At 42.5% G+C, this 27,416-nt stretch overlaps 1 protein-coding gene across 2 annotated transcripts; it reads right to left on the reverse strand.

Annotated features, from left to right (window-relative positions):
* Nucleotides 1-1,292: 1,292 nt before the first annotated feature.
* Nucleotides 1,293-22,728, reverse strand: ddhd1a (DDHD domain containing 1a). 2 transcript variants are annotated; one of them, XM_068717888.1, is made up of 14 exons: nucleotides 21,482-22,728; nucleotides 19,660-19,836; nucleotides 15,404-15,505; nucleotides 12,006-12,134; nucleotides 11,023-11,170; nucleotides 8,248-8,357; nucleotides 7,677-7,783; nucleotides 7,324-7,586; nucleotides 6,642-6,717; nucleotides 6,271-6,420; nucleotides 5,882-5,946; nucleotides 5,604-5,776; nucleotides 4,772-4,969; nucleotides 1,293-4,667 (listed from the first exon to the last, which is right to left on the reverse strand). In XM_068717888.1, exons 1-14 carry the CDS (start codon nucleotides 22,260-22,262, stop codon nucleotides 4,480-4,482), a joined length of 2,667 nt encoding a protein of 888 aa, XP_068573989.1. In that variant the 5' UTR covers nucleotides 22,263-22,728; the 3' UTR covers nucleotides 1,293-4,479. The 2 variants fall into 2 exon arrangements, with proteins under 2 accessions (XP_068573989.1, XP_068573990.1); XM_068717889.1 differs by lacking the exon at nucleotides 15,404-15,505.
* Nucleotides 22,729-27,416: the final 4,688 nt, after the last annotated feature.

Raw genomic sequence — 27,416 nt, forward strand, 5'->3', positions numbered from 1 at the left:
CAGTGCATGCCAATATCTTGTGTTTTATGATTTCTTTTCCCTATTTGCGCCAAATTCAAAATTGTAATGTGGGCGTCACTGTATACAATAGCATATCATCAGTGTGTGACGATGATGGCTTTGTTCGTCTGCAGGTTGCTGCTTACGTCTTCACTGCTGCAGATAAATAACGGCACTTTACGAGTGCATTCAAACAAAAAAGATCAGCTGGGAGGGGGAGAAGGGATCGAGAAAGGCTGCTGTCTCCTCTCTTTCCACAATACACACTCCATCACACACTCTCCAAGTGGTCTGCAGTAAAGGCCCATGAATCATCAGTGTTTCTGGCTTCGTATCCCGGTGAACTCGCTCAGCTCCAATCCTCCAGCTCAGGAATCTTGGTTCTTCAGACTACGGCCCGGCATCAAAGCGATTTATAACTCCTCTCTCTCCCTGCAGCTCCGACCCCCTCGTCAGTGTCTGGCACCCGACCCATTGCCTTTTATAGGCTGTGTTTTAATTGCAGAGTAAACATTTGAGTCAGTCAGATGCAGAGCAGGAGAGTCAGATGGAGGGGAGAGCATGGCTTGGCCGCTGATGATGATGATGAGGTGAAGAGGAGAAAGACTGAGGCAGAGGAGGGTGGAGGATGTGAGGGGAGGTCTACACTTTCTGCAGGAGTCGGTTTTTAAGCTTTGGGATTGTAGTTGGTGATATTAAATGAGTGAGTTTCTGCATGAAAAAAAGCCTCGATCAAGTCATAAATGAGAGCATTAACGGTTGTCAAAATAGCTCAATAAGTTATGGGCAATAGATAGAAATAGGAATGGAGAAAGGGCACCGGACAACAGATCAATAGGGGTCTTTGTTCCAGCATTACCTATAGATGACTGACCTCTTCTGGACAAACACAGAACAGCAGGGCCAAATGCATTATTTATGAGAATCACCTCTGTTCTAAACGGTCCCATCTGTGCAGCCTGGCGTTTGCAGATGTTGCTAAACTGCATTAAAAGGCGATTAACTCATGTGGAAGCCATGACTGCTCGTGGACTACAATGCGGCCTATTCATGATCCATAAGTCAGCTTTGTTATTCACACCAGGGGGTGCCTTGGAAAGAATCTGATCTGAGTTTCAGATGAACAAATAGCTCCATTGTTCCGCCTAAACCAGGCTGGAAATGAGCAATGAGACCATCTTCCTCTGCTGATTTCAGCCTCCTACGCGACAGCATAAACAAATAAAAGAATCCAAATTCAATTATTTCTTTCTCCCACTATTGTCCATGAGATATGACAGATTAAGAAGAAGTATTGTATCCAAAAAAAAGAAATGCTTTAATAAAAGGAAATAAATACAGTGCTTTGGATGGCAGTTAGAATCCATAACAGGCATGGGTTATTGCACAGCTCTAAGGACAAACAAAAACACTTTCCTGACATCCATTCAAAGTTAGAGCAACAGTGGTACCTGACACAAAATTAACACATTTCATTCAATAAACCCACAATAAATTTCAATGCTTTTTTTTTTTCTCTCTTTCTCAACCAGTGACTGAATACATATGGCTGCAGGCCCTTCTTTATTTACTACTGGACATCAAAAAGACTGACAACACATCTGTGACTTAATTCTCTTTCTCAATAATGGCTTCAAACTGACAACAGCAGTGATGGATTGACAAAACATGCCACAGCAGACATTTCCCTGATGCTTGCGGTGCCTTTAACAAGAAACAAAAAATAGACTGTTCATTCAGAATGCTGTGCATTAAATGCTCATATGGTCAAAAGTATGACGTGTCTCGACAAAAGTTAAATGCTCTCCAGTTTAGTTACTTTTTTTTGCAAGCAGAGATAACACAGTTGAAAACCTGTGCTTAAATCAATAATTGTGAGAATGAAAAATGTGCACAGTCAACATACATTTTGGAAACACAAAACAGGAACATTGTCGTCATTGTTAGGATGGTCTGTCCACGCTCTTACATCACGTATTTGCTGTGACCGAACCCAACACAGTGCGACATAAAGATCCAGAGGCCACAATGGAATTGTCCTTGTATTTTGCATTACATGTCTAAGGTCTCCAAGGCAAACTGCAAGCCTACCGTTCAGGTTACGTGTTAAAAGTGGGTTCCGCATCTACTGCTGCAATGTAACACATGCTCAGCAAAAATAAAAATAAAAACATCAATAATGGGCTGTTTTCTACATTGATTCTGTGCAATTCATAGCTGATGAATGGGCGAGATCCACCAGATCAAACATAGAAACACTTTCATACATTGCTCTCCCTTATTGTCACCTATCCGGTCGTCTGAGAGGCAGCCTGGTTTCCTTTGCATAAAAAACACAGACATTAAATACCAAGAAATGGATTCCATTCAGTGGTAGACCGGTCAACAACAGCCCTTGATTGTGTGGAAAAGAAAAGCAGCAGCTTGCACCAAAGCAAATTAAAAAATAAGCTCTTTGATAACTACGATACAAGTAGGACACAAAGAAAATTTTGACACCGATATTAATCAAGCCTGTCACATGTGACTAATTCCAATCTGAGGGCAATTCCATTTCTTCATCCATTGCAAATGTCTTATAAATGATTTCATCAGAAGTCCATAAACAATCATGAGTGGTTTTCTACTCAATACAAAACACAAAGCAGTTTCTTAGATGTGTGTTGGCACTCTCTGCAATGTCGTCTTGTTCCAGCATCCATTTACTATTAATATAACGCCATACAAAGTGAGTAGGTGGTCTAACTTCTGCATAATCTTTACTGGGCATGTTTTTAAAAAGGACCACATTCGACAGATGTACAATCCATCATTACGAGAGTATCTTTTTATATCTTTTTATAAGGGCTCTGACAAACCCAAGGCAAGAGTCATGATAAGCAGCAAATGTCATTTTTAGAAAACAGAAATCTTGATTTGGTGTCTCCAGTTGTCTACATTTTCTTTTGGAGTAAATTTGCAAATAGTGTCATTTAGGCAAAGACACAGTCTGGTGTCTAGTTTTTTTTCCCAAGAGTAAAAACAGAAATAAAGAGACAAGCTGACATGTATATTACTCAAATGAAAGTGAAAATTGGTCACAAGAAAAGGCAAAAGAGATCCAAAACAATAAAGAAGCTATTTTTTTTAACCCTATAGGTCAATTACTTTTTTGTAAGATATGCCTTAAAACTACTAATGCCAAGCAGCTAATAAGCTAGACACATAAATGTTATTTGGCCGCAAGTTTGAATTCCATTTTCCCAGAGATGAGATCCCGGTTTATATCCACAAGAGCCTGAAAATCACTAGGAAAAATATTTATTTTTTAAGAAAAAATACATCTAGTACCCCTAATTTCATCTGGGTATCAATATAAAGATATAGCACAGAAAATCCTCTCCATAACTTATGCTTAACAGAAGCAGTAGTTTAAATGACTGTGATTCTTTTGTGTGAGACCTTTAGTCTGGTGAATGACATCAATGTTTAAAAAAAAAACAAAAAAACTGGGTGTAGGAAAATAATTATACATGTCCGACTCTTGTTGTAAACCTCTGTATGTAAAGCAAATATCACATGAGAACTGAAGATGTTCTGTTGGCTGTTTAGCTGTAACAGTCGTGTTAGTAAAAGACATTTTTGTACCTGGTACTTTAAAAAAAAGTTACTGTTTGACTGTGCAGTATATAAATGTGGCGCTTTGTTCATGTTTTATTTGGTGCAAATCTTTAAAGAGTCAAACAATTTTAAAAAGAGGCAAACATGAAAAAAATCTGAGAAAGAACAATAGCTAATAATTTAATGTTTCTTATGCCTTTCTTCATACTTCAAAAACATTGATAATGGGATAATGCCCTAAGTTTTTGTTCGGAAAAAAACTATTTGGATCATTGTGAAAGGCATTGCATTTGCTTGTTAGCATTACGTTTTTGAGATGTAGAAGCTAAAAGGTTTATTTTAAAGATAAAATTACAATATTTTGACAGTTATATTTAAAAGTAAAAGGAACAGACACAGAACTCGAAGCCTGAGCGACCGAGGGTCAGGCATGTGTGTCACAAGGCTCCACAATGAGTCTGCGGGGGAGGCTGAATTCAAGCTCTGATTAACTTTATCAACAGGCTGCGGCTGTTTAAGGTTGAAGACTTGGGGTTGAACTTAGAACTCTCTTCTTCTGGATTAAACTTATTAGACCCTTAATCCATGTTAATGTGTTGCTTGGGGTCATACTGGCCAAGGGTGCACCTCCTTAGGGGTTCCAAGTCCAACATTCTCACCCTTAGGGTGCGCAACTGTGTACAAACTACACACACACAAAAAAAAAAAAGAGACAAAAATGCTTGTTTGTCAGTAATAATTCCCACAAGTGAAAAGTGCGGGATCACAGGGAGATAAAACAAAACAAAAAAAAAGGTTTATTTTTGTGTCTTGTCAAGAAGTTGACATACCCCCCTTAAGGGCTATAAGACACCATTCAAGTGTGACGAATGTGCGGCCTCAGTCCGGCTCCGGAGTCTCTTCTGCTGGGTCAGAAGGTGCGGTCTTCGGCTTGTATATGAAGGTCAACAGGACGAGCGCTATGTCATGTGAGCACCAGTAACCTGTGTGCGAGGTCACCGCTGACCAATAGCGACTCTCCACCAGACCCTCCCGGAGCTCAAAGTCAATGCGCCGCTCCAGCTCCACTGAAAGACAGAAATAGAGACATCATAACTGATTTGTAACCCACCAACAAATGTTAGACGTTTGCCATGGTTGTGTAGTGCCGGGACAGGTTAAGTGAACTCACATGATGTGTCAGTAATGGGTGAGGTGGGCCGAATCATGGTGGAGAGGCCGTATGCTGACTGGCTTTCTGTCCGCTTCTGCTCCTCTTCCTCAGTGCTCGCTCCTCCCTCCAGTCCCAGAGAGACTGATGGCTGGCTGTTGGAGCGGGAGAAACGAGAGAAGAGGATACCTCCGATGCCCTTCCCTATGCTTGCTGCTCCTATATTGGTTGTGGAAGAAGGAGAGACAGAAAAACAGATATGCTGAGTGGGTTGAAGTTTCAGGGCAAAGACAAAAAGAATGGAAGTGAGGCCTTTCTTTCTGCTTTTATTTCATTTCTAAATTCAATATATTTCAAAGTATAGGGCAAGCAAAGTGTATAAACCCATTCTCTATCCCTCCACATGATGGCACTGTTGATGTAGTAAGTGAGCGTTTCAGTTAACACAAATATTGAACCTCATAGGAGAGGATGGATTCTACCTGTGGAATAAGGACCATCTCCAGGGTGAAACTGAATTCGCTCAGCTGTTTCTCTGGGCTTCCCATTGCTGTCTGAATGTCATGCTGTCAGTTATTTCCCTATGCCGTTGTATGTATTAAAAAGAGATGATCTACTCCTTTCTTCTCCACCCCACACACTTTTCATCACAGCAGTCTATCCTTACACATTTTTAAATAGTTAAATATGTTTTTTTTTATTGGCTTATTCAACCATTTCTGAACAAGAAGTCCTACATACATTTTGGTACTGTATTCTTCACCATGAGGTAGCTTTAAAAGACTGATTTAGTCGAGTACACCACAAGAGCCAAATTTGGACCTGAATTTGAAAAGTGATGGTCGTGTCTTACCCAGAATGCTGGCCTTGCCCAGGTTGGTGATGGACTCTCCGTAGTGCCTGCGGGCGAGTACAGGAGAAGTACTCGGGCTGGGGATGCTCTCCGTGTCAGATGTCGGGTCTTTGACTGGGTTCAGATAAATAGGCCGGAGCTCATCATAAGGTGTGGGATTAATGGCACTACACCTGACAGAAAAAATAAACCCCAAACAATTAAAACATACATGCTGTGAAAACATTCTGTGTGCGTACAAGGAATAACTTCAAGTGCTAAAAGACGTAAGTTCTTACCAGTGAATCTGAACAGGTGCAACGTTGCTGTAATGTTTGAGGATGAGGGGCTCCAGTCTGTAGGCCTGAACAGATCAATACAACTTCAGTTAGCTTACAGGACAGATACATGTCTTCACTTCTACAAGCTGTCAAATGCGAACAGTGCACATTTTCAATTTCAACATCCTACTGAGTGAGTTAAAAAGGTCTGGTTTCCATTAGCCGAGTGCAGTGGAAAATGGCAAGTCCATTAAAAACAGCAAATTCCTACTCAAAAATCACACCCTAAATGTGTGCGGACTGGGCTATAGTCAAAAATAATTAAGAATAGGAAATCTTGACTTGGTGTCAAAGGCCTGAGTGAGAAAGAGCATCTGTATGGGCTGGGGTACTCAGGGGACACTGACCACAGGGTCTGTGGGATGGAAGACATTGAAGAGCCTGCTGCAGATGGCGGTGGGTAGGATGTGGTCCTGGTGGCAGCTGGTACCAGGCCGGATCCCTCTCAGAGCTAAGAACACGGCCAGAGGAGAACCCATGCAGAAGAAGTTCTCCACCTGTGAGATAAAAGATGATAGAAATGTCCTAAAGTGAGTCCTTACTATTGACATAGATATCATTTGTTGTGAACACAAGGCTGTGAACAGTAATCATTATAAAATAATATACATTCAGCTTTACCACACGTTATTACAATACACGTTACATTGTAATATATTACATATTACATATGTAATAGCACACATACACAGTAGGTTCAAATAATTGAGCATCTTACTTTAAATTTGAGGGCTGGGCGTGCTGGAGGTTTTGAGGCTTCCAGTGTGAGGAGTTGATTTTCCAACTCTTGTAACCTGTTAGAGGCAGAAAATGAAAATATATGATAACATTTTCGGAAAGTTCTCTCTTTCTAAATATCCACGTATGCATTATTATAACTTCAAGCTACCTAGACATACTGATTTCTCCCATCAGCTACAAAAAAATATCTCAGTACCACGGAGATCAACAACTTATTTTTCCAGCGGCTTCTTGTTTCACTAAAGTAACGGTGCGCACACTGAATGATATTACAAACACAGGGCGATGGGTGGTGCAGGGGAAATATATTAAAAGCCTCTTCCCTTCCATTTGATCATGAGGTATCACAATACCCTGCCGCCTCACAAAAACAAGCAGGAAACACAATTTGCCACCTGAAAATGGAGCATGTGATGAACAGCATGTTCATGTGTGCTGCTCATCAAATACAAAAAACAAATGCTAGGTTTGATATTGTTTTGAGAAGAACTCACCTTTTACTACACTTAAAATTACCTTCGAAACGTGTATTGTGAATTAAAAAACCTGAGATCTTGACCACATTCACCCCAAAAATGCCTTTAGGATTTTTACAGCTACACACTCAACCCCTAAGGCCGTGATAGGAGTCCCTGAAGACCCACGTTAGCGAGCTCTACCTATTCCTCGTGAGCTGTAGCTGCTCCAAAACGTGCTTCTCCTCGTAGGACATCCAGCGCAGGTCCAGCTCCTCCTCCACAGCGTGATGCTCCTGCTGACAGAAGCGCACAGGATCCCACCCCGTCATGATGTCGTAGGTGATGACGCAGCCGAGCGAGTGAGACACAATTGACACTTTGCCTCCCCTCTCTTCAAACTCAGGGTTCCGGGAGCAGAAAAGTGTGTACAGTCTGTTTAGCTCCTGTGTTAGTCCCTTGGTAATCTGGAGGGAGTGAAGAAGTTTCAGTAGAAATAGTGGGGTCACAGAGAAGAATCAATTCTTTTTTTTTTTTAGGAAGTGTGTGACTCTCACCTCGTCCCGGTAAAGGGGGCTGTTGTAGTACATGATGTCCATGGCACTGCTGTTGAGTAGATCTCTCAGTCCTCTCACTTTGTCTGGAGTTATTGAGTCAACCGTATCTACGAAAACAAAGCCACACGATGGTGCCTGACTTCATACAATCAGTGGCCACTTTGTTAGCCCTACCTACAAAATCGAATGCAAAAAAAAATAAAACAGCGCAACAATAAAAATCCACATTTACAAAGATAATAGTGTTCCGTTTTGATTGACACTGCCAGAGAGGAATTAAAGAGATAGTTTTGATCATTTGAATTTGGGTTGTAGGAGGTACTTATCCTTAGTCAGGGTACTACATAGAGTAGAAAATACTTAAATGTACATAAAAATAATAAGTTCTGTAAAGGGATGACTCCGGCTATGCTTCATTAACTTTTTCATTACGATAGGAAAGAGCGAGGAATCCACCATATACAGAGTTAACAAAAAACACACGAACACTGCTCACAATTAAAGTACAAACCAAACTAAATAAACACATGCATACATGTAAGCACAGTCTCAAAGACACACACTGACTGACCTCCATCCAGGGCGAGTTTGGAGCGCCACTCGACAGGCAAGAACTCCACATGCTCGTCGTTGTGCTCCGAAAAGTGCTTCTCCTCCATCTTCCTCACACCCTCCCTTAGCCTGAAAAGACACATTACAAAAAGAAGACCATACAGTGTATGAGGATAACATTGCACACTGACATCCTGATTACATAAGAGTGGATTTTGGTATATGTTGCTTGTTGCCAATACAATTTTGATACAAAATCCAAGCTAAGTGCTTGATTGCCTGGGCAGCAGTGTATTATAATGTTCTGAGAGGACGAGGAACATCAGTAGCCCTGCTACTGACTGACTAGAGAGTCTGTGTTTGCACTCGTTCTCTCACACAATTTAAAGACCGTCGGTAAGAAGAGAATGACGCCCATTTTGCTACTCCTTGATGCAGCACGCACGCACAAACTAACACACACACACACACACACACACACACACACACACACACACACACACACACACACACACACACACACACACACACACACACACACACGCTGCAATGCTACTAGTCTTATATGGGGCAGCATTAGCTCACAGCACACTCTAAATACACAAAGAGAGAGAGAGGTGAGGTAGGGTGTTTATATGGGTAAATGGAGGCTTTTAGGCGACTGGTCTGTGGATGGAGCACCTAATGCAAGTTTTGACAGGACTATCTGCAGGCTTGTGTGTCAATTCTCAAGAGGGTGGAGCGCTGCATTACAGAGCTTTCTGTGTTGCTCCCACATTGATCCTACTAGCTCTTAGGTTGGTATTAATTGGGCAATGATTTTTTACATACTAAGTTTCGCTAAAATAGGTTTTAAAAGAACACGTTTTTGTTTAATAGGATAATACCCCCACAACTTCCTTTCACTGCTGCTGATGACTCTCAGAAAGCCACGGAGATGACATTAGTTTAGTTTTAAAAATGAAATAAAAACAAAACAAGCAACTGGCTGGACCCGTGAAGTTGATCTTTCCTCTTGGCTGGTGAAAGCCTGTCTGCTGTAATCCACAGGGAGCTGAGAGTGAGGCTTAATGTGCTCTGCAGCTTCACTTGGTCTACTTTACCTGCTTAGCTGGCCTAAGCCGCAGCCAGTGGCCCGGCGCTAACTTAGTGACACAGAGACACACATGGCTCTGGTCCGCATGTTCTGTACTACGGCCTGTAAATGCTTGTGGTCCAGAGCCAGTGCAGTGGTGCCATTCAGGGTCGGGGTCATGTCTTTACACAGTACGTCACACTAAGGACTGTGCCCTAGCTTAAGTAACAATTCAAAACTGATCAACAGCCTGGACACTGATGATGATTACAGCGAGACTTCATTGGTGTTTCACTCTTAAAAAGGAGAACAATAGACACCATTTGCTCGATTATGTCTCTCTCGCAGAAGTCATTGTTGTGGCCTGTTGTTGTAACTTCCCCACCTTTACACAAATATCTACCATTGACAAGAGTTCCCCATTAAAATGTTCAGCCTTTAAAAAAATAAAAAGAACTCGGCAGCCTGGTTAAATGATCAGCTGGCAGTATTAGGCCATGCTGATAATTTTGTGCCAAGTTTATGAGACATCTGTCTCTGAAGGTTGTGCCAGCATTCCAATAAAATGGGAAGAAATTTTATTTTGTTTGTGCTGCTCGAAGCATTCGAGGCGGTGCCATCGGTGTGAGTGTGCGTGGATGGGCATTTAGAGTAGATGCTGATGGGCAGGTGGCACCTTGCATGGCAGCCTATGCCATCAGTGTATTAATGTGTGTATGTGTGTGTGTGTGTGTGCGAATGGAAAACTAGAAAGGCGCTATATAAATGCAAGTCTATTTACATGGAAGCAAAGCTTGAAATATGGATTCATGGTGTTGGTGTGACTGGTTATTTACACGTTTTAACACTGAGATAACATAAGCCCCAGTTATTTGATATATATATATATATATATATTTCATTTAGATTTCTGCCCGTTATTAGAATGTAAAAGGGTATTATGTTCTCCACATAATATTTCACTATGTTGTGTTGCATGCATATTGTTTCTCGCCTCACTAAATACAAAGTATCAGGCAAGAGGGGGAGAACTAAATACAAAAAGTGCAGGTGCAGTGTTATCGAAAGAAATGCTTCAAAGAATTTCCACCCTGAGTGGCCTTGGATGAACAAAGATGAGGTGTGAGAGAGTGAGACATTCAATGGCGGTTCTAAGGAGACAGGCAGTGCCACTAATATTAAGCCTTGACCCCCTTCTGCCCCCCCCCCCCCCCCCCAAAGTTATTCTGTGAAAACTGGAACTGTGCATTCCACAAATTGCAAGTTGCATACTTGGCGACGGCGCTGGATAAAAAAGTTATATGTAGATACAACAACCTGCCAGACAGGTTAATCACAACATGTAACATGAGCTTAATCAGGGGCCGGAGAACACACGGAAAATGCTTTAGCACAATATATAACCAAGATATCATTGCACTTTTGTCGTAACAAATAGATGTACAAAGTAAAAAGAAGGAAGATGTGAGCTTTCTTTAGAAAAGGAAAAACAGAATGAGAAGTGTGATAGACAGACTGTGTCTGAAAAAGAAGAGAAAATGAAACAAACCTTATGGTATTTCAAACATCTCATCAAACACTCATGGTTAGTGTGCGAATAAAATTAAAACTGCCTTTACAGTCTAATGGAACAAAAGTGAAAAACTCTGTAGTTTTACTGACATAAAACAACATGCATACAAGCAAATCCTCACTCCCATTATGTTTTTAAAAACTCACATTCCAGTGTTTTTAATAATGCGTCCTTGGTCCATCTTCTGTCCAATCCCATGAACCACAAAGACGATGTGTGTAGTCTGAGGAGGTCTGTCCTCAGGTGAGGCCTCCTCAACAAAACCCCGATGAAGCCGCGTCCCACTGCTGGACGCTGGAAGAGGACAGATTACAGGGTCGTACTGTTACTTATTGTATTTAGCAATTGGCCTGGGAGTTTAGTACAGTAAGAAAATCAAAATAATTTTACATTTTGTACAGTATTTTCTGTGCAAAACAAAAAAACAAACACACATCCCGACTATGTTCAATCACCAGGAGGCTATAAATATCTATGTGTGTTTAAGTAACGTGCTGAGTCCAAAGAGGCCAGTAGGTGAGATAAAAGCCTGACTGTGACTGTGACTGTAACGTGCTTAGAGGGTTGAACGTGTGTCCGCATTTAGAATCTATAGTCTAGTCCAGTCATGTGCTGCTGTCTAGATAGCACTAAGGAGATTTCCCTCACTGAGCAGTTGGTGTGTGGCAGAGGAGGTCGACCTAACAAGTGACAACTCCTCCTCTTATTATCTGCGAGCAGGAGATGAAAATGCACAGTAGAGCTGTAGATCAGATTTAGAGTCATCCATACAGATCAAACATCGAACATGGGGTCAAACCGCAGCTGCCGCCTGCCTGAGAATAGCAGATGGACACTGGGTGATTTTCTGGGCTAATCCAGTTAAGAGACTGAACTATACACAGCCATGTTTAAACAACTGTTGAATAATAGAAAATGGCGACACAATGCCAATGCGGTTATAAGTATATCATGTCTGCATTCGATAGGCAGAAAAGTAGGAACTAATTAGCAACTGTTAGCATGCGCACAAAAGAAACTAAGATGTTGAATATCGTAATTATTAGCACAAACACATATATACAGAATGATCATGTTTCTGCACCTTATTAACGGAAAAGATAAAAAAAACAACGTGTGGATTACAGACCTTTGGAGAAGCCCAGTTTCTGGGTGACGGTGCGTGCAATTTTGGAAGTGGTGGCGTCGCTGTAGAGATACACCTCATCCACGCTGTGCCAGTCCACATGGGTCCGACTCAGCTTCCTACTGTGGATGGCTGTGGGGGGGGCAGTGAGAGATGAGTGAATGAATGAACGAATAGAGGAAAGAGTGGAGAGCATTGGTAGATGGTGTGGGGGAAATTGGGCAAAGAGAAGGGGAAAATCAGGGAAAAGGATCACCGATACAAAAGGGATGTGATTACGAATTCCAAAAGAACAGAGGGAGAGGAGGTGAAGACATTGTGAGAATTACACCCAAGTTGTGATCATCTTAAACGCAGTACGATGAAGCAAAGGTCTAGGAACACTCTATTCACGGCCCAATCAAATGCAGTCTGGAGCATTGATCTGCAGTCGGAAAAGAAAAACACACCAAACTATCGCACACCATGATTGCATATTTCAGCTCTTGCTTGTCTGTCCTGCTTGTGCGTCATCAGGCCGAAGATGTTTTATCTGCAGACATCTAAATTAATTTCACCCACAGTTCAATTTCTCTCTATGTTGTTGCTTCAAACTGAAACGCAGTGGCTTGGGCAAGTAAGAGCAGAGGTGTGGATAGGGAGGAAACGCCATTCGCTACAGAAGAGCGATAAATGAAACTGGTTGACTTGAGAGAGTTATTTATGTCTCTGCAGCATGTCCTTTAAATGTCCTGTGCAGTCAAGTTCATCTGGATGAAATTGGTGGACGACCCAGTGCACAGTCGTGGCTCTTTGTACGGCTCTCAACCAATCGGGGGATTAAAACCCTTAAGGATGGGGTAAAGTACTTGGAGGAATACAAAAAAATGCCCCAGATTACTTTTCTAACACACGTGTAACAATATAGTCCCACAAACAATGTAAAAATGAAATCCCACAAAAAAATAATAGCAGTGAAGTACACTGAGAACCTATACAGGGCTTACTGAATATATGTTTGTACCTTTCATAGAGGAGTAACATGAATCACTTGTGTCATGTGTCAGACCTTTTTCATAGGTATTATATCTTCTCGTTCATCCTTGAATATTTGGACTTTTATAAGACATTCCTTAGTGTATATAGTATACGAGGAAGTAAGGAGTAAATAACACACGATAAGCTCCAAATTTTAGTTGTCTCTATTCCCACTTCCCATGTAAATTAATAAACCAAGATAGAGCCATGTGTCTGTGCGTCACATGGTGAAGTTAAACTGGGCCTCTGTAGCCTGGCAGCCTAATTTCTTCATTGGACGAGCATGACTGGTGGGTAATGTGAGGCCAAGCAGTTATTGCACCTTAGATGTTCACTTTGAGGGCAACCAGTGTGAACAGGAATCGCAGCCTCTGAAGGAGAAGAACAAGTAGGGTGTGGAAGAAGAATTAGCTATAAGGAAGAGAAGCATAGGAGTAAAGGGCACTAGCTCAATTTGGAATAACAAAAAGGAAGGACATTGTTTTTCCTAACCACATAAAACAATAAAGCTCATGTCCTGAGGAACCTGAGGTGAGAGATGCAGCTTCCTAAGTCGTGCGTTTCCATTTATCTTTTGCAGATCCTCAAATGAAACCACTCAACAGCAGAGCAAACGCATGCTTAACCTCTGCCACTACACAGAATATCACTTAACGAATATATGGCAGAAGCAGTGAAGGAGAACAATCAACTCTTCTGAGAAGAAAACCTTTCACCATCTGGTTTGGCTTCGCCTCAAACAGTTTAGAGTGGCCTCCTTTCCTCATCTACCTCATGGTATCACAAGCGAGGGTAAAGGAAAAAGGGGACGGTTGCAGTTGTCATGAGACCAACACATTGTTATTATACTTGGGGGGGGGGTAAGCCACTATAGACTGTTGAGCTATATTCATAGCTGAGTCCACTGTAAATCAGGAGGTATTAGTCCAGCTAGAATAGAAACTACTGTATGGTGAAGTTTTCCTGTTAGCTGGCTTTATCAATACAAAATATGAGTCTGATGGGATTTATAGGCGTCAATGTAACCAGCAAGATGGAGTGATGCTTTTTTAGGACACTTCCTGTTTTACAATGAAAGGCGATGCATTGTGAAAGTAGGGGAAAGGCAGGGGATCAGAATGTACAGAGGAGCTGGAGCTCAAACACAAAAGTTTGAAAGAGTTTACTGAGAGCGTTCTCTTACACTGCTGGTGAATTACAGAGGGACACACAGGATGAGGATGAGGGCTAAAAAGTTAGGGATGAAGGGCAGAGAATGTGACAAAGAGTGTGGAGGAACTGGGTGTTACAGAAAAAAGAGAAACATGGAAATTGTGTGAGGGAGAGTCTGGGAAATATACAGGAAGTAAAGAGCTGGTAGGGGAGGGGAGAAAGAAATTAAAAGGAAGGGCCCCTCTAACTAATCACGTCTACTTTGTGCTTTGGAACATTTGTTCAACGATGAGATGGCAAGATACCAGTTCCAACTTCTTTCCTGGCTATAGAAGCGAAGGAAAAGACAGAGTATTAGTGTAATCCTAATGTAATGTCAGTGTAGTACTAGCAATACTGTAATACTCTCAACCCAGGCAGTGTGTGATGCAGGTCTCTGTTGAGGTCAATGGTCGCTTGGATTAACTGTGAGATGAGGACACAGACCCTGAGACCTCTCTGTTTAGAATTCTTGATGAGGGTCAATACACCCAGAAGCAGGACAGCAACGGACGTCTAAAAGGGTGACTCTACTCGACATGTTAGGGGGCTATAGTAGAGGACCACAATGGCTCCACTGTCCAGCTCATCACTTGTGTACGGCTCTCAACAGAGAGCTTTGTTCACTGCTCTTAGAGCGAGTGCTGGTGATGGTTCATTAATGACAGTCAAACCGCCAGAAGGGATGAGGAAAAGAAAGCAATGAGAAAGTGGGAGACGGGGCCGGAGAGATAAAATGGGGTAAAGAAGGGTGGCTTTTTGAGGACCGGCATTTCTTGTTTCACATCTACTGGTTTAAAAGGGTCTTGCCCTAGCAGTCGAGTGAACCATGTTGTCTACTCACTATCCCGGCAAAAGGAGAGGAGAGACGGGTAGGAAAGTTTCCTCAAAAAAGCAGCAACAGTAGTCGTACCAATCTCAGGGTCACAGCACAAAGGGAGAAGCTCTAGCGACTAGGCCCAGTTAAGGCTGCAATGGAGAACTGAGAGAGCAGCCGAAATCCATTTATACACAACCATTTCTAACTGAGCCTAGGTCTAGTTCGAAATATTAGAACAGGTCTGAACCACAACAGAAAGGAAAATCTAGTTCCAGGAGGATCTAGGATCGACTAGGAGAGAGCACACAAGCTAGCAGATCCAATACAGCAGAGGTACAAATAAAAACAAAAATAACTTGGTATTTTACAGTACCTTGGCAGCGTTTGCGCTTGTGACATGTAGTTTTAGCACTCGTCTGATATCCACTCCATTTGAACAGAAAAGGGAGGTAGAAAGGGGGCAGGTGGGAGAGAACTAACAACCAAGAGAGAGTGAGTAATGGCTATGAACGTCATGGCGTCAGTCACACAGGCTACCGCTGTCATCACTCCTGATCACTCCTATCAAGTAGCGCTGCTATCAGGTTACCACTGACAGAGCCTGGTCTAAGCCTTAAAACAATGTCAAAAAGTGCAGCGCTGCTTGACATGATGACTAGCGTAGCATCTGCTTTACACTCATTACAGAAAGCTACTGTCTTCACTGTGAAGATCGACACATCAAGACGTTTGACAAATGTGTAATACACTGTATCATTGGAAAACATTTAGTTTGTTAATAACAAACTTTTATATAGTAGGTGAAAGTTTCTTTACCACATTAGTGCATGACTAAAATAAGGAGAAAACAATTAAAAAACAACTTTGTTGTATAATAAGTTGCTCAGCGACCACATATGTAGTTTTATAGAAGTGAAAAACAAATAACAATAAAAACAAAACCTTAAAAGTCACTGACAGCATCTCGTAGAACTTATGTTTCCAACTGGGTTAACACATAGGATACTAGATAATAATAATTATATACTGTATATTAAGGAACATAATGACAACAAACATACAAATAGATCTGTGAGAGTATAATATTACTCTTACTTGGAGCTTGACAGGTGAGAAAAATGACATGCAGTGTGGTTGAATACAATCTTTCAGTCGAGGAAACATTGGGTGAACTGTAGCATATAGAGAGGGATGAGTAAAGATGTGAATCATTACTTTCTTTGGAAAGTTATTGAGTTATGCAATTGTGCTTTAGTGGTAACTCGAGTCCGAAATAAAGGCTACGGTACGTATAGGAATGATTCAAAATAATGTTCTCTGTCAGTAGATTAAAAGCTACACTGACAAGACTTTATGGTTGATGATAACCAAATCCAGTTTTATTATACTGATCAAATCTTTTTTTTTTTAAATATTTGAAAAGTAGCCAAACAAGTTTGTCTGCTATCTTAACAACACACAGCAGCACTTACAAAAAAACACTAATGGACGGAGATCAAAGATAAGTTATTAATTAAGTCATAGATATTGGTAAATATTTGTTGTATTCAAATGATTGCCCTACCATCATTACATACCAGTTCAAATCAAACTTACAGCCGCCATATGATCATTGAATCACTAAATCAGTTGTAAATGGATGTCTGACATTTAAAAAGACCTTCTCTGCATTAGGTTAATCAAATCAGCAAAGTCTCGACTAAATCCTTCATTTCGTGATAACACAGACATCTGACTTGCAAATGTCAGCAGTGTCTCCCTCAGCAGAGGTGAAAGGCTGAGGAGGAGGAGGAGAGACCTGCTGAGTGCACAGGAAGTTTGTTTGCTGTAAAAGCGATCGGTAAAGTCCATTTGGGCATTACAGCACTGATGGATCCATCAATATGAATAGGTGTTCCCTAATGACTGGAATATCTACTACACACACAATCCTCATATGGACGTGATGAGGAAAAACTCACTGGTGTGGTAGCTCAGCCTCGGGGGTTAAGATCACACATGACTTTTGGGTCACCTGAAGGCATGTTTAGACGAAATGTTTCAAAAACCTCAAGAGCTGGTTTGCAGATGATTAATTGTTCTTTTAATATTTATATGTCTATTATCAATCATGCAGTGTTCCCAGCCTCATGTAACAGTTACATAAATATGCAGCTGAATATGTAGTGTACACAAACAAACGTGTGGACCTGGCCTACCTCAAACAAACCAAAAGCACTATGCTGACAGATGACCCTGTGCCCGGCCCGCTGGCTTTATTTTTCCTCTGCCGTCTGATAGGCAGACAGACAGGGACACACCCTAAAGTTTCCACAATGGGCTTATTGCTCGATACTCACACACTCACACGCACGCACACGCACACGCACGCACACACACACACACACACACACACACACACACACACACACACACACACACACACACACACACACACACACACACACACACACACACACACACACACAAGCTTGAAGTGAATAGAATTTGGGAGGAGAAAGACTATTATTGTAAAACGTCTATACTATAACTTTTGATCTGATACTGAACCTCTTTTTGATTAAGAAAAACATTTGTGAAGGACAATTCTTAATTTCGAGTTCACAAGTCATCCAATTCATTATTTTTTCTTCCGATATCTGAAAGATCTACTACGATAGCACTAAAACCCGACTAGTGAGCTTTTATTTAGTAAAGAATACTATATCACGCAGACACCATTTTACGTCTGTTCTGCCTGCCTCCTTTACGATTCACTAACAAAAGTACATTTGTATAATGAAGGTGAACATTTTGATGTTATGCCTGCATAGCATGCTGGTAGGCCTACCATATTTCCTTCTGCTTTACCAACCTTTAGTCTCAGCTAGCTACTCAGACACAGAGAGAAGGACGGGAGAGGAGAGTAGAAAGCGGGGGGGGGGGGGGGGGGGGGGTAAATGTATGTACTGCAGTACAGCTCACTGGCTTTATGGTCCATTTATCAATTGTAATGCAGTTCAAGGTAGCCCGCTTATGGCTCAGAGTGCTTCAGATTATTAGCTCCAAGATGAAATACTCTACTGTAAAGGCTCCCTGTAATAAATACCAAAACAAGGTGAATTAAAAGGATTTATCACTCACTTTGCTTTCACGCTCGGCTAAATATAGGAGTGGAAAGCAATCTGCCAGCAAAGGCTGCAGGAGGGTTTCAAAACAGATGCTCACTGTTTCAAGTTCCATGTGTAAAAGGAAATCATAGGAACGTGTAAAAAAAAAATACAGCGGGCATTAGGTTTTAATGAGGGTATGTACTTATTTCTCACTTCATGATATGTTGAGAAGAATTATAAAAGGTACAAGTCGACTATGAGGCTGAGCCCTCTGTTTATAAGCCTGCTTCCACGTAGAGATCTACTTGTGTCATGTGTACATGTACACGAGTAGCTTGTGGACCGGGGCTGACCTTCCACTTTTGATTCAAGAGTTCTGTGATTCAGCTGAGGAAAGGGCCGGTAGCTACGAGTACATCGCTCAAAACGGTGACGATGCGAGGCCAGGCTGACCGACCTAGTGAAGTGACTTCCTTCTGCTCTGTTGACGTCTTTATTTATAGGACTTCATTTATTCTGAGGAGGGGGGAGTGACAGGATCCTAACATGTCAGTCACAGTGTGCAAGAAACAAGAAACAAATTGATAGCAATTTAACAATTCATTATGCAGTTATTATTCAAATATAATCAATAAGGGTTACAGGAAATAAAGGTGATTTGATCATTAACTGCTAATAATTGATTTAGGCTGGTGATTTATGAATTTGCATAAATGTTCCAGATGATCTTTGTCTCTCACACGTATTTGCTCAGTTTTAATGATTGCAAGACTAAACATTTTGTCCCTCCCTTTTAACGGTTGCTGCATCTTTTTCCCTCTCTCTGTGCTTCGCTCCGTTTATCTGCCACATTCACACACCCACACATTCATCACCAAGTGAAGGTCCTGTAGATCTGGCTGCCTTAAGGAGACGGCTGAATCAAAGAGCCTCTTTCTTATTGCCTTCTCACAGCTAAAGCCTGCTACGTTTCGCCTGAGCCAGAGAGAGAACGCCCTCTTAGTGTACCGAAGCTGCACCTGCTTTGCATCAGGAAGATGACATGACAAAACCTACACTCATGTGAATGGAAGCACCTGCTCCATTCATTTCTCTCCACTTTGAATCGATAGGGTTATCGCAAAAGTCACTATATATACTGTATATATGACACACAATGCTTTCCTTTTGGTTTATTGTGAAAATGTTGACTTTACTTGTAATGGGATTCATTAGTAATAATGCCAATGAGAGTAATTCCTCTACTCATTGCCCTAACACAGCACTATATATGCGTTTGGTTTTTTTTGCTACTGCCTGCCTGCCTGGATTAAAAATACTGCAGGGTTAGTGAATGCAGCAGTAAAATACTGGCGAGTGAGCAATAATGTGTTTTGGCCTTATGTTTCTACCCCGAAACCGCACACAACATTCACTCTCAAATGTAGTTATAATGAAGTCATCAGCTGCAGTTATTTATTCAGACTTGAGTAACCAGAATGGATGCTTCAGTGCTGTGTTGTTTAAAAGATCTTTCTAAGTTTTCCGTTCCTCTCACCATCTTTGCTGTCGACGGTCCTGACCACCAGGTCCGTCTCGAAGGTGTCCTGCATTTGCTGCCCGCGAAAATGGTTCAGGTGCTCGTGCTCGATGAGGTCACTTTCCTCTTCCTCCAGCGGGAGCCAGGTGCCGTCGATAAACCACTGGCCCCTCATGACTGGAATATGGTCTTGTTCTGTAAAACAGTTATAAAAAAAGAAAAAAAAGAAGAAGCATGGATTTAGATACAAAAGAACAACTTAATGTTTTGGAGCCAGCCTTCTGGGGAAAAGAGCCTGTGTAGTCTGTGGTGGAATAAGAAACTTCACATATTTGTTTTGCATTTCGTGGCATTGTTTTTTTCTACGAGTGTGGATGCCAAATGACTCCCACTATACCTCTCGTCTAAAGGTGGTGGTAACACGCCAAGACATGCAGTGATGTGCCAACAAAGGCAGGGGAGAGGAAGCCTGCGAGCTTGTAAACATGGGCGTAAACAATGCTGGATTTAAAATGCTTTAGTCACTTTTTAGTAACCGAGTGCATCATTTTGTGTTCTGGACGACACTCAACTCAACAAGTCTGGCAAATCCAGGGGGGGCCAAGTCTCAGCGGCTCATGGAACGAGGACAGTTTTGATTACAGTGAGAGCAGCGTTATTAACCAACTCTCTGGTGGTGAATAAGATTGTACAGGCAGTTCTGTGCAAAAGACTCATTTCTGTACAGAGTGAGACTGCTCATCTGGAAAAGGTATGAAAGCACATGAGCATACTCTTATCTACGGCCAAAGAGGCCCACAAAACCACGCTAAGATAGACACACAAGAAAGACACACTGATAAGAGGCTCACAGTAGCAACTATTCACTCGTTTGTTAAGGTGGTTCGTGTTTGGACAATAAAGATAAAGTCTGTACGCTTCACAGAACACAATGTTTCAAGTTCTAAGTGACCTTTTTACCATGTTAAAACATAAAGCTCTTACACGGTCCAACACCTCAGTCCATTGTATTTTTGGGGGGGGATGTTTTACTTTTTTCATTACAGCATATCAACATCCCCGCCTCTCCACATCTCCTATTGCATGAACAAGCCTCTCTCCAGTCCCAGTTTATATGCTTTTGATTTTTTAAATAACATCCTCCAACCTCAGTAGTGCAACAGGGCATTAAGTGTTAACATGACATTGTGTTTTTCAGTGGTATAGGCCAGGCTGAAAAGGCACAGGAATGTCTGAGCTGACTACAAAAGGACTTAACATCCACAGCAGGAACATTGAGGAAAATAACTGCTTCTCTAAATGTCACTTGGCATCAACCTTCAAAAGAACCGGCTACCCATGAACCCTTTCTTCGAGGTCAGGTTTGCCGAGGCTCTACACTAGTGACCGCCTTCATTTGTTCTGGGGCCCTTTCCTGGAAATATCCATGAATTAGTTAGCACAGGTCAGCTGAGTCTAATAGACTGACTTCCTGGGTTGCTTGGATGTTCCAAAAAGACAAGAGGAAGTAATTACTTAACCAGTGAAAGAACTGCAAAACAACGCAGGAGTCAGTCAGTAACTAAACTAAATGGAAAATCAAATGCTAGTTTGTATCTTTAAAAGGGGAGCAGGGATGCATGTTGCTGTCAATGAGTCTCTGTATGACCTGTGAGTGGCTGTGGATCATTAATCTGCATGCTGTCAGCCATTATACTGCAGAATATTAAGTATATATGAGGTATAGGTACACAACAGGAATTAGAGCCGATGGAAATGCACTCAGTGATGCTTTTGAGACCAGAAACTACATAACTTGTGACTGATGCAAAGCAAAAACATGATTTCCCATGATACTCACGCTTCCAGTAAACAGGATTACATTCCCTCTCTTTAACGTCCACTTCGTAGAGCCCTCCCCGGACACACACAGGCTCAACGTAGATGTCAACGCTGTCAGGGTCCCTCTCCTCCGAGGACACGGTGGATATGTCCACGGACCCGTGGCCTCCGTGTACACTGCTGGTCCTCGTCTCTACCGGCACTGCGCCGTTAAGTCCCCTGCTCTCCATGCCGTTAGTCCCGCAATCTTCCTCCCCGCAGCTGACCTGGGAGCCCGCAGCGCCAGGGTTCAGCTCACAGTATTTCCGAAACATACGCTCGATATTAAGCGAGTCGTGCCCGAGGAAGGGTTTCCAAGTTTTCTTGTCCTCCTTGTAAAACCACCGCACTTCCTCCGCGCCGAGCTCTGTGACCACCTCGTTGAAGCGGTGTCTGGAGCTGTTGGACCGCGACCTCTTCCTCCTCTCGAACAACGGACCAGCGTTGTTGCCGTCAGTGTCGCTGTACTCCAGAGAGCCGCTGTCGAGGAAGGCCGTCGGGGAGCTCAGGTTCAACAGCAGCCCGTCCTGGGCGCTGTGATGTCTGGCGTGTAGGAGCGGCAGGTGTCCGTCCAGTCCCGACTGGACCGAGGACATTCCTGCCTGCATCGTGTCGTCCATGGGACTCATCTCGTGACAGCACGGAAACACATCGCTCCCCAAATCCCACTCCTTGTTGTTGTTGATCGGCGAGCCTGTCCTGTCGGCGCTCAAAGAAGAGCTGAACGTGGAGGTTTTGGTTGTAACGTTGAAACTGCTCATAACTGACGTTACATGAGCAACCCAACCACACACTACCTCCTCGTCTGCCACTTCACGTTAAAGCTCTCACCATTACTTCACAACGGCTATCACAACATGTCATACTGATACAATTAAAGACCTCCAGACAAACTGCCACCGCATTGCCGTTGGTGCCCCACAGCTGTCGCTACATCAGTTTGTTAGCTCGCTAGCTAAGCTAAGCTAATGAAGCCGGTTGTGGAACTCCGCGGCTAGCTTATTAGCAAGTCTGCAACGTTGCAACCGGAAAACCTGTTCTCTCCCTTTTCTCCTCCTCTTCACCAATAAAACGTTAAACCATCGTCAAACCACTTTTGTTGTCACTGAGTCGCTTTAGTCCAGCTTGATAGGCGCAATATTTGCAGTCACCATACTTTGTTGGTGCTCCAGTCTCTGTGGAATCTCAGGTTCATTCGTTGTCCAAACAAATGTTGCACAGAGACAGTACAGTGATGTGCGTGTGTATGGCTTGACAGCTGACGCATAGAGCACAGGATTCCATCGTGAACGCGCACGTACAAACTGCGTGAACATGACGACATCCCGTCCGCTCATAAACTGCATTCTTCTTATTGTGCACCAGATGGAGACAAACACCGATTAATGGTCATCCGTCTTAATCGAATGGTTTACAACATGCGATGACTTCAACCTCCACTAGATAGCAGCAAATACCAACTCATAACGACTCAAAATGAAGCAATATCCATGTTGGCCTGCTATTTTTTGGAGAGATTAGAGTAAATGTACTGTTTAAAAACCTTATTACAAACTTTTGCAACTTTTGTAGTCAGAAGTGTGGCCAAAGTAACAAGAACAGACCAATACAGCATGACTGCAAACTGTGATACAGCCACTGCATTTTAAATAGAGCAAAATAAACACACAGTCATACTACAAATAATTACTGAAAATTAAAATGAGGCTAACAGCCACAAAGTAATTGCCTCTCAGTTTAGGTTCCGCTCACAAGCCACTAGTGTCATTGAACGCCAAAATCTATTTTGTAATGTATCTGTTCTAGTGCACAACCAATGTGTTTACATTTCTGCATGTGCTTGCATGAGTCTGTGTTTGTATCTGTATGCATATGCATGCATGCATGCATGTGCTGGTTTATTTGTTTATGCAAGTGCATGTGTTCACATAATGTGTGTTTTGTGTAGTGTGTTCTGTGTGTGTACTGCTGGTCCAGGTGATCCTGGGGCCATGGTGTGGACTGTGGGGAGAGAAGGAGAGGGATAGGAGAGAGGCCCAGGCAGCTGTATTTGGGATAAACAGACATTACCCTGCTGTGTTCTAATTTACTACAGAGTGGGAATTAAACTTTAAACTTGTCCCGCCCCTCTGCAGTCCAATACTCCATGCTTCTGGCCATCAATAACTACTTTCACAATGTGCATTGTAACACTGTTTCTTTTTAGCAAGACATTCACACCCCTGGTAGGTTTGGAAGATGGATGTGAAAAATGTTGTCTTTCACAACGAGACACAGCTTCCGGAGGAGCTTTAGATTTTGTAGGCAGTAGTACAATGTGGAATCTGAATATTTCTATTTTGAAAAGAAAGAGAAACTTCTGGGATTATGGATGGACAGCTGAGAAGGAGATTATCCTGCACAAGTGGTTTGAAATGCTTCTGTGGATGTTTCTGCCCACCGTGAAAACTTGAAAACTATCCACTCACTAGCAACAAAAATACTTTTCACAGGCACATTTCGAGGCTATTAGCGTTTAGTGTTAACTAGTCATTTCGTAGTTTTGACAGAACAGAATTGTCTGAGGCCAAAAACCCTGGAATAACACTTTTTTTCCTTAATTAGTTATAAATTGCTCAACCTAGAATGTTCTGCAAACCCAGTCAACTCAACAAGAATGTTCTAATATTGTTTTTTTTCCCAGATGATAACCATTAAAAGAATACTCCACTATTTCATAGTTAAAAGTGCAAGACATAATTCACTTTGCAGTAACATTTAATCTGTATGGCCAGGATAATTACTGGGTTAAATATGCAACGAGCTCTTGCCAAGGGCTTTCTCTCACTGCAGGTACACACTTGAGGATGACATGTGGCTTTCATATATGAATTAGTCAAATTCCACATCTCTGGCTGTCAAACTGAAACAGGTTGGCCCCTCTCTCTCTCTCTCTCTCTCTCTCTCTCTCTCTCTCTCTCTCTCTCTCTCTCTCTCTCTCTCTCTCTGCTCTGATGTTTTGCAACCACCAGGCCCACCACCTGGATGAGTGGATGACAAACAAACTGCAAATTTTCCTTCCAGTAACTGACCAAATAGATATTTATAACCAGCTGGTCACCTCCCCCACCCACTGGGCCCCCCTTCTCTTCAGCCACGGCTGTGAGAGCTCCCTTTAAAGACCAGTTGTGTCACTTCTGGCTTTGTTCTTAAACAAAGAGAACTGCCCCTCATCTGCCCGTAATTGGGCCGACTCTTGGAATGTGCTTGATGTCTCCGGCGGGCCATTGCTGCTCCAACAGACAGGCCAGGGTTGCTGGGACATAAGAGATAAATGAGTGGAAGTCCATCCACCCTTCCTCTGTTTTCTTTTGCTTTCTCCCTCACGTCCTCTATCTTTCTTTTTTTTACCTCTGTTTCACCCTCTCTATTTTCTCAGGATTGAGGATCTCTCGATTAAAGTAAAGTAATCCCGCCCTCGTGGTAAATGGAACAGTCTGCTGATTGACTTCACTGGGTCTGTTTGGTCTCTCTGAGCTGCACCACCTTTCTAAGATTGGGTGACTGGACGCACTACAAGGCCAATCCGCGGCACATGTCACTAGCAGTTACTGAGGTGATGTTGACCATGGGCAGATGTTTGAGAGGGGATTGGAGGGTGTTTACGGCATTGTTACTAAAGGGAAGCAATTTAGAGAGTTCAAATTCCACTTGCAAGGAAGGAAAAATTTTGAAACAGTAGTTGGCAGGCTACCAAAAGCCTGAGCCCCTAATTGTTTTCATTAATAGCAAATAATCTTAAAGTGCTTACTCTGTATTCTGGGAAACATTATGGTGTTATGTTCAAGACGTGTACATCTGGGAAGCCTCTGAGGATTAGGTTAGAAATTTGTCTGTAGCAATCACACAAACCCCAGGTGTTCGTGCAAGAGTTTTGGGACTTTTACGCTCCAACCACAGATATGTTAGTGTCTTTATAGAGGTGTTGTGAACCTTTTGGTGTTTAAGCAACCTTGTCCCCAGAATACAACCCTTTGGTTTTGGTCATGACTCATTTACTCCTGAATCCTTCACCTTTCACCCCCAGCTCCACTCTCCATGTCACTCGCTAGCAACCCTGGATAAGTAAATACATGATGTAATGTGTGGTTTTCGCCTCCACTCCCTCAAAGCCCCCACCCACCTCCACCCACATCCAGAGGTGATTAAACCGGAGCACAGCAGTTTTAGGTGGGGATAGCTGGGTGTGGTCAAAAGGGTCCTGAAGAGGAGGAGCTGGTAGTAGATGGGAGCAAATGGAGGGGAATTTAACAAGGCTGGTTTGGGCAACTATAATGGAAGGGAGGGGCGCATGCAGGTCACCAACAGGGCGGAGAGACAACACAGTCCTGGGTGATCCGTCTGAGCCGGGGCTCCTGTGTCCCTGCAGCCTGTAGCCGTGGTCAGGGTGGCGGCTCCCCCCCCCCCTGGCTCTCTGGGCTCCTGGTTCCAGGTCGGGGATTGGGGCTGTTGACTCCTGCACACGGCAGCCGCTGCCTGGTCCTCTTGCCCAGAACAATCTCCTACAATGATCCTAGACCCATTGTCATTCAGACTCCCTGCTACAATTCACAAGTCTGATACCCCTCCACACTGGAGGCTGGCCTGGGACGGGCTGCCTGACTGCTGTCCCCTTCTTTGTTTGTGTGAGAGAATGTGAGCTTGTCAAGAATAATAAGCCTTTATATGTGGTGGTATTTCAATTACAATGTGTTCTTATAGGGGAGACCTGCTGTTTGTTTTTGTGTCTGTGACGCTGTCTCTTTTTTAAAAATTAGACTTGAGCTTAAGCAGACGACATACATTTTGGGTAATACACATATTGGCTTTCTTCCTGAGATTTAAGTAAGACAATTTACACCACTTTCATATCTATGCATCAAAATTTAAGCTGGGACCAGGAGACGGTTAGCTTAGCTTAGAATAAAAAGTGGAAACAAGGGGGAAAGAACACACCTGGCTGTACCCAAAAGTTAAAAAGTCCACCTGCCAAAACCTTTAAAGCTCATTGTATCTTGTTTGTATAAGACATAAAAGAAATAATAATAATAATAATAATAATAATAATTAAAAATAATTAAAAAGCAAAGTGTGAAAATGACAAGTTGCGGTTTTATGTGGAGTTATGTGCCTGACTATTTCTACGCCAGCAGCAGTGAGTTTGCTGGTTGCCTGGAAACCTCATTGTGTGGACAAGACTGCAATCTTCTCGTCTCTGCAAGACAGCGAGCAAGTATATTTCCGGAAAAAGGTTGAACACTTCTTTTAATGCACCACCAGACAACTGCCTCCTTGAAACATTTATTTGTGTCTGCTTTAATAGAACAAACGGACATGCCACACCGTTTTATAAGGTGGACAAGTCTGCCTGCCTGGTTTGTGTCTGCAGACAGAATTCTTTCACTTGAGTAAAATAACTTGGGGTGAGTGAGTCAGAGCACTTCAGGAGGGCCATCTTTAGACCAAAAATGTTATCAGGAAAACTCACTAACTGTACATGTAAGTTTTGATGTGCTCTCTTCAACACGTCATAATAGACTTCACTCCTTAAACCGCCAGCCAGGAGGAGAAAGTATTTGTCCAAACATATTTGGAATTCCATTATAAGAGATGAGAAAATGCAGAGAGCATGAAAGAGTTTGGAAAATAAGATGGCGTGTAAATTACAAACTGTGTAAATTATTACTTGTGGGTGATGTTGAACATTTCGCATTTTAAGGAGGCCATTTGGGTATCAGTCACTTTCACCTCCGCTTAAAAGTAAACTCGCTGGCGAAACAGACAGCCGCGGAGTGGAAAGTGCCAGGAAGATTAATGAGGTGTGTCTCTCCTTTCTTTCACACTACCTTTCTCTCTGTCCCTCTGTTTGTCTGTGTGGGCTGTGGGTCCATGTGTGT

Source organism: Cebidichthys violaceus, unplaced genomic scaffold (assembly GCF_023349555.1).
Source record: "Cebidichthys violaceus isolate CVI_PGR_0920_01 unplaced genomic scaffold, fCebVio1.0.p SCAF_22, whole genome shotgun sequence".
Lineage (NCBI taxonomy): Eukaryota > Metazoa > Chordata > Actinopteri > Perciformes > Stichaeidae > Cebidichthys > Cebidichthys violaceus.

Excerpts from the sequence above, each read along its gene's own strand:
- ddhd1a (XM_068717888.1), bottom strand. The coding sequence starts at position 22,262 with ATGAGCAGTTTCAACGTTACAACCAAAACCTCCACGTTCAGCTCTTCT. Across the intron at positions 8,358-11,022 it reads ATTATTAAAAACACTGGAAT|GCTAAGGGAGGGTGTGAGGA; the intron begins GTGAGTTTTTAA and ends GTGTCTTTTCAG. Across the intron at positions 5,947-6,270 it reads TCCATCCCACAGACCCTGTG|GCCTACAGACTGGAGCCCCT; the intron begins GTCAGTGTCCCC and ends TGATCTGTTCAG.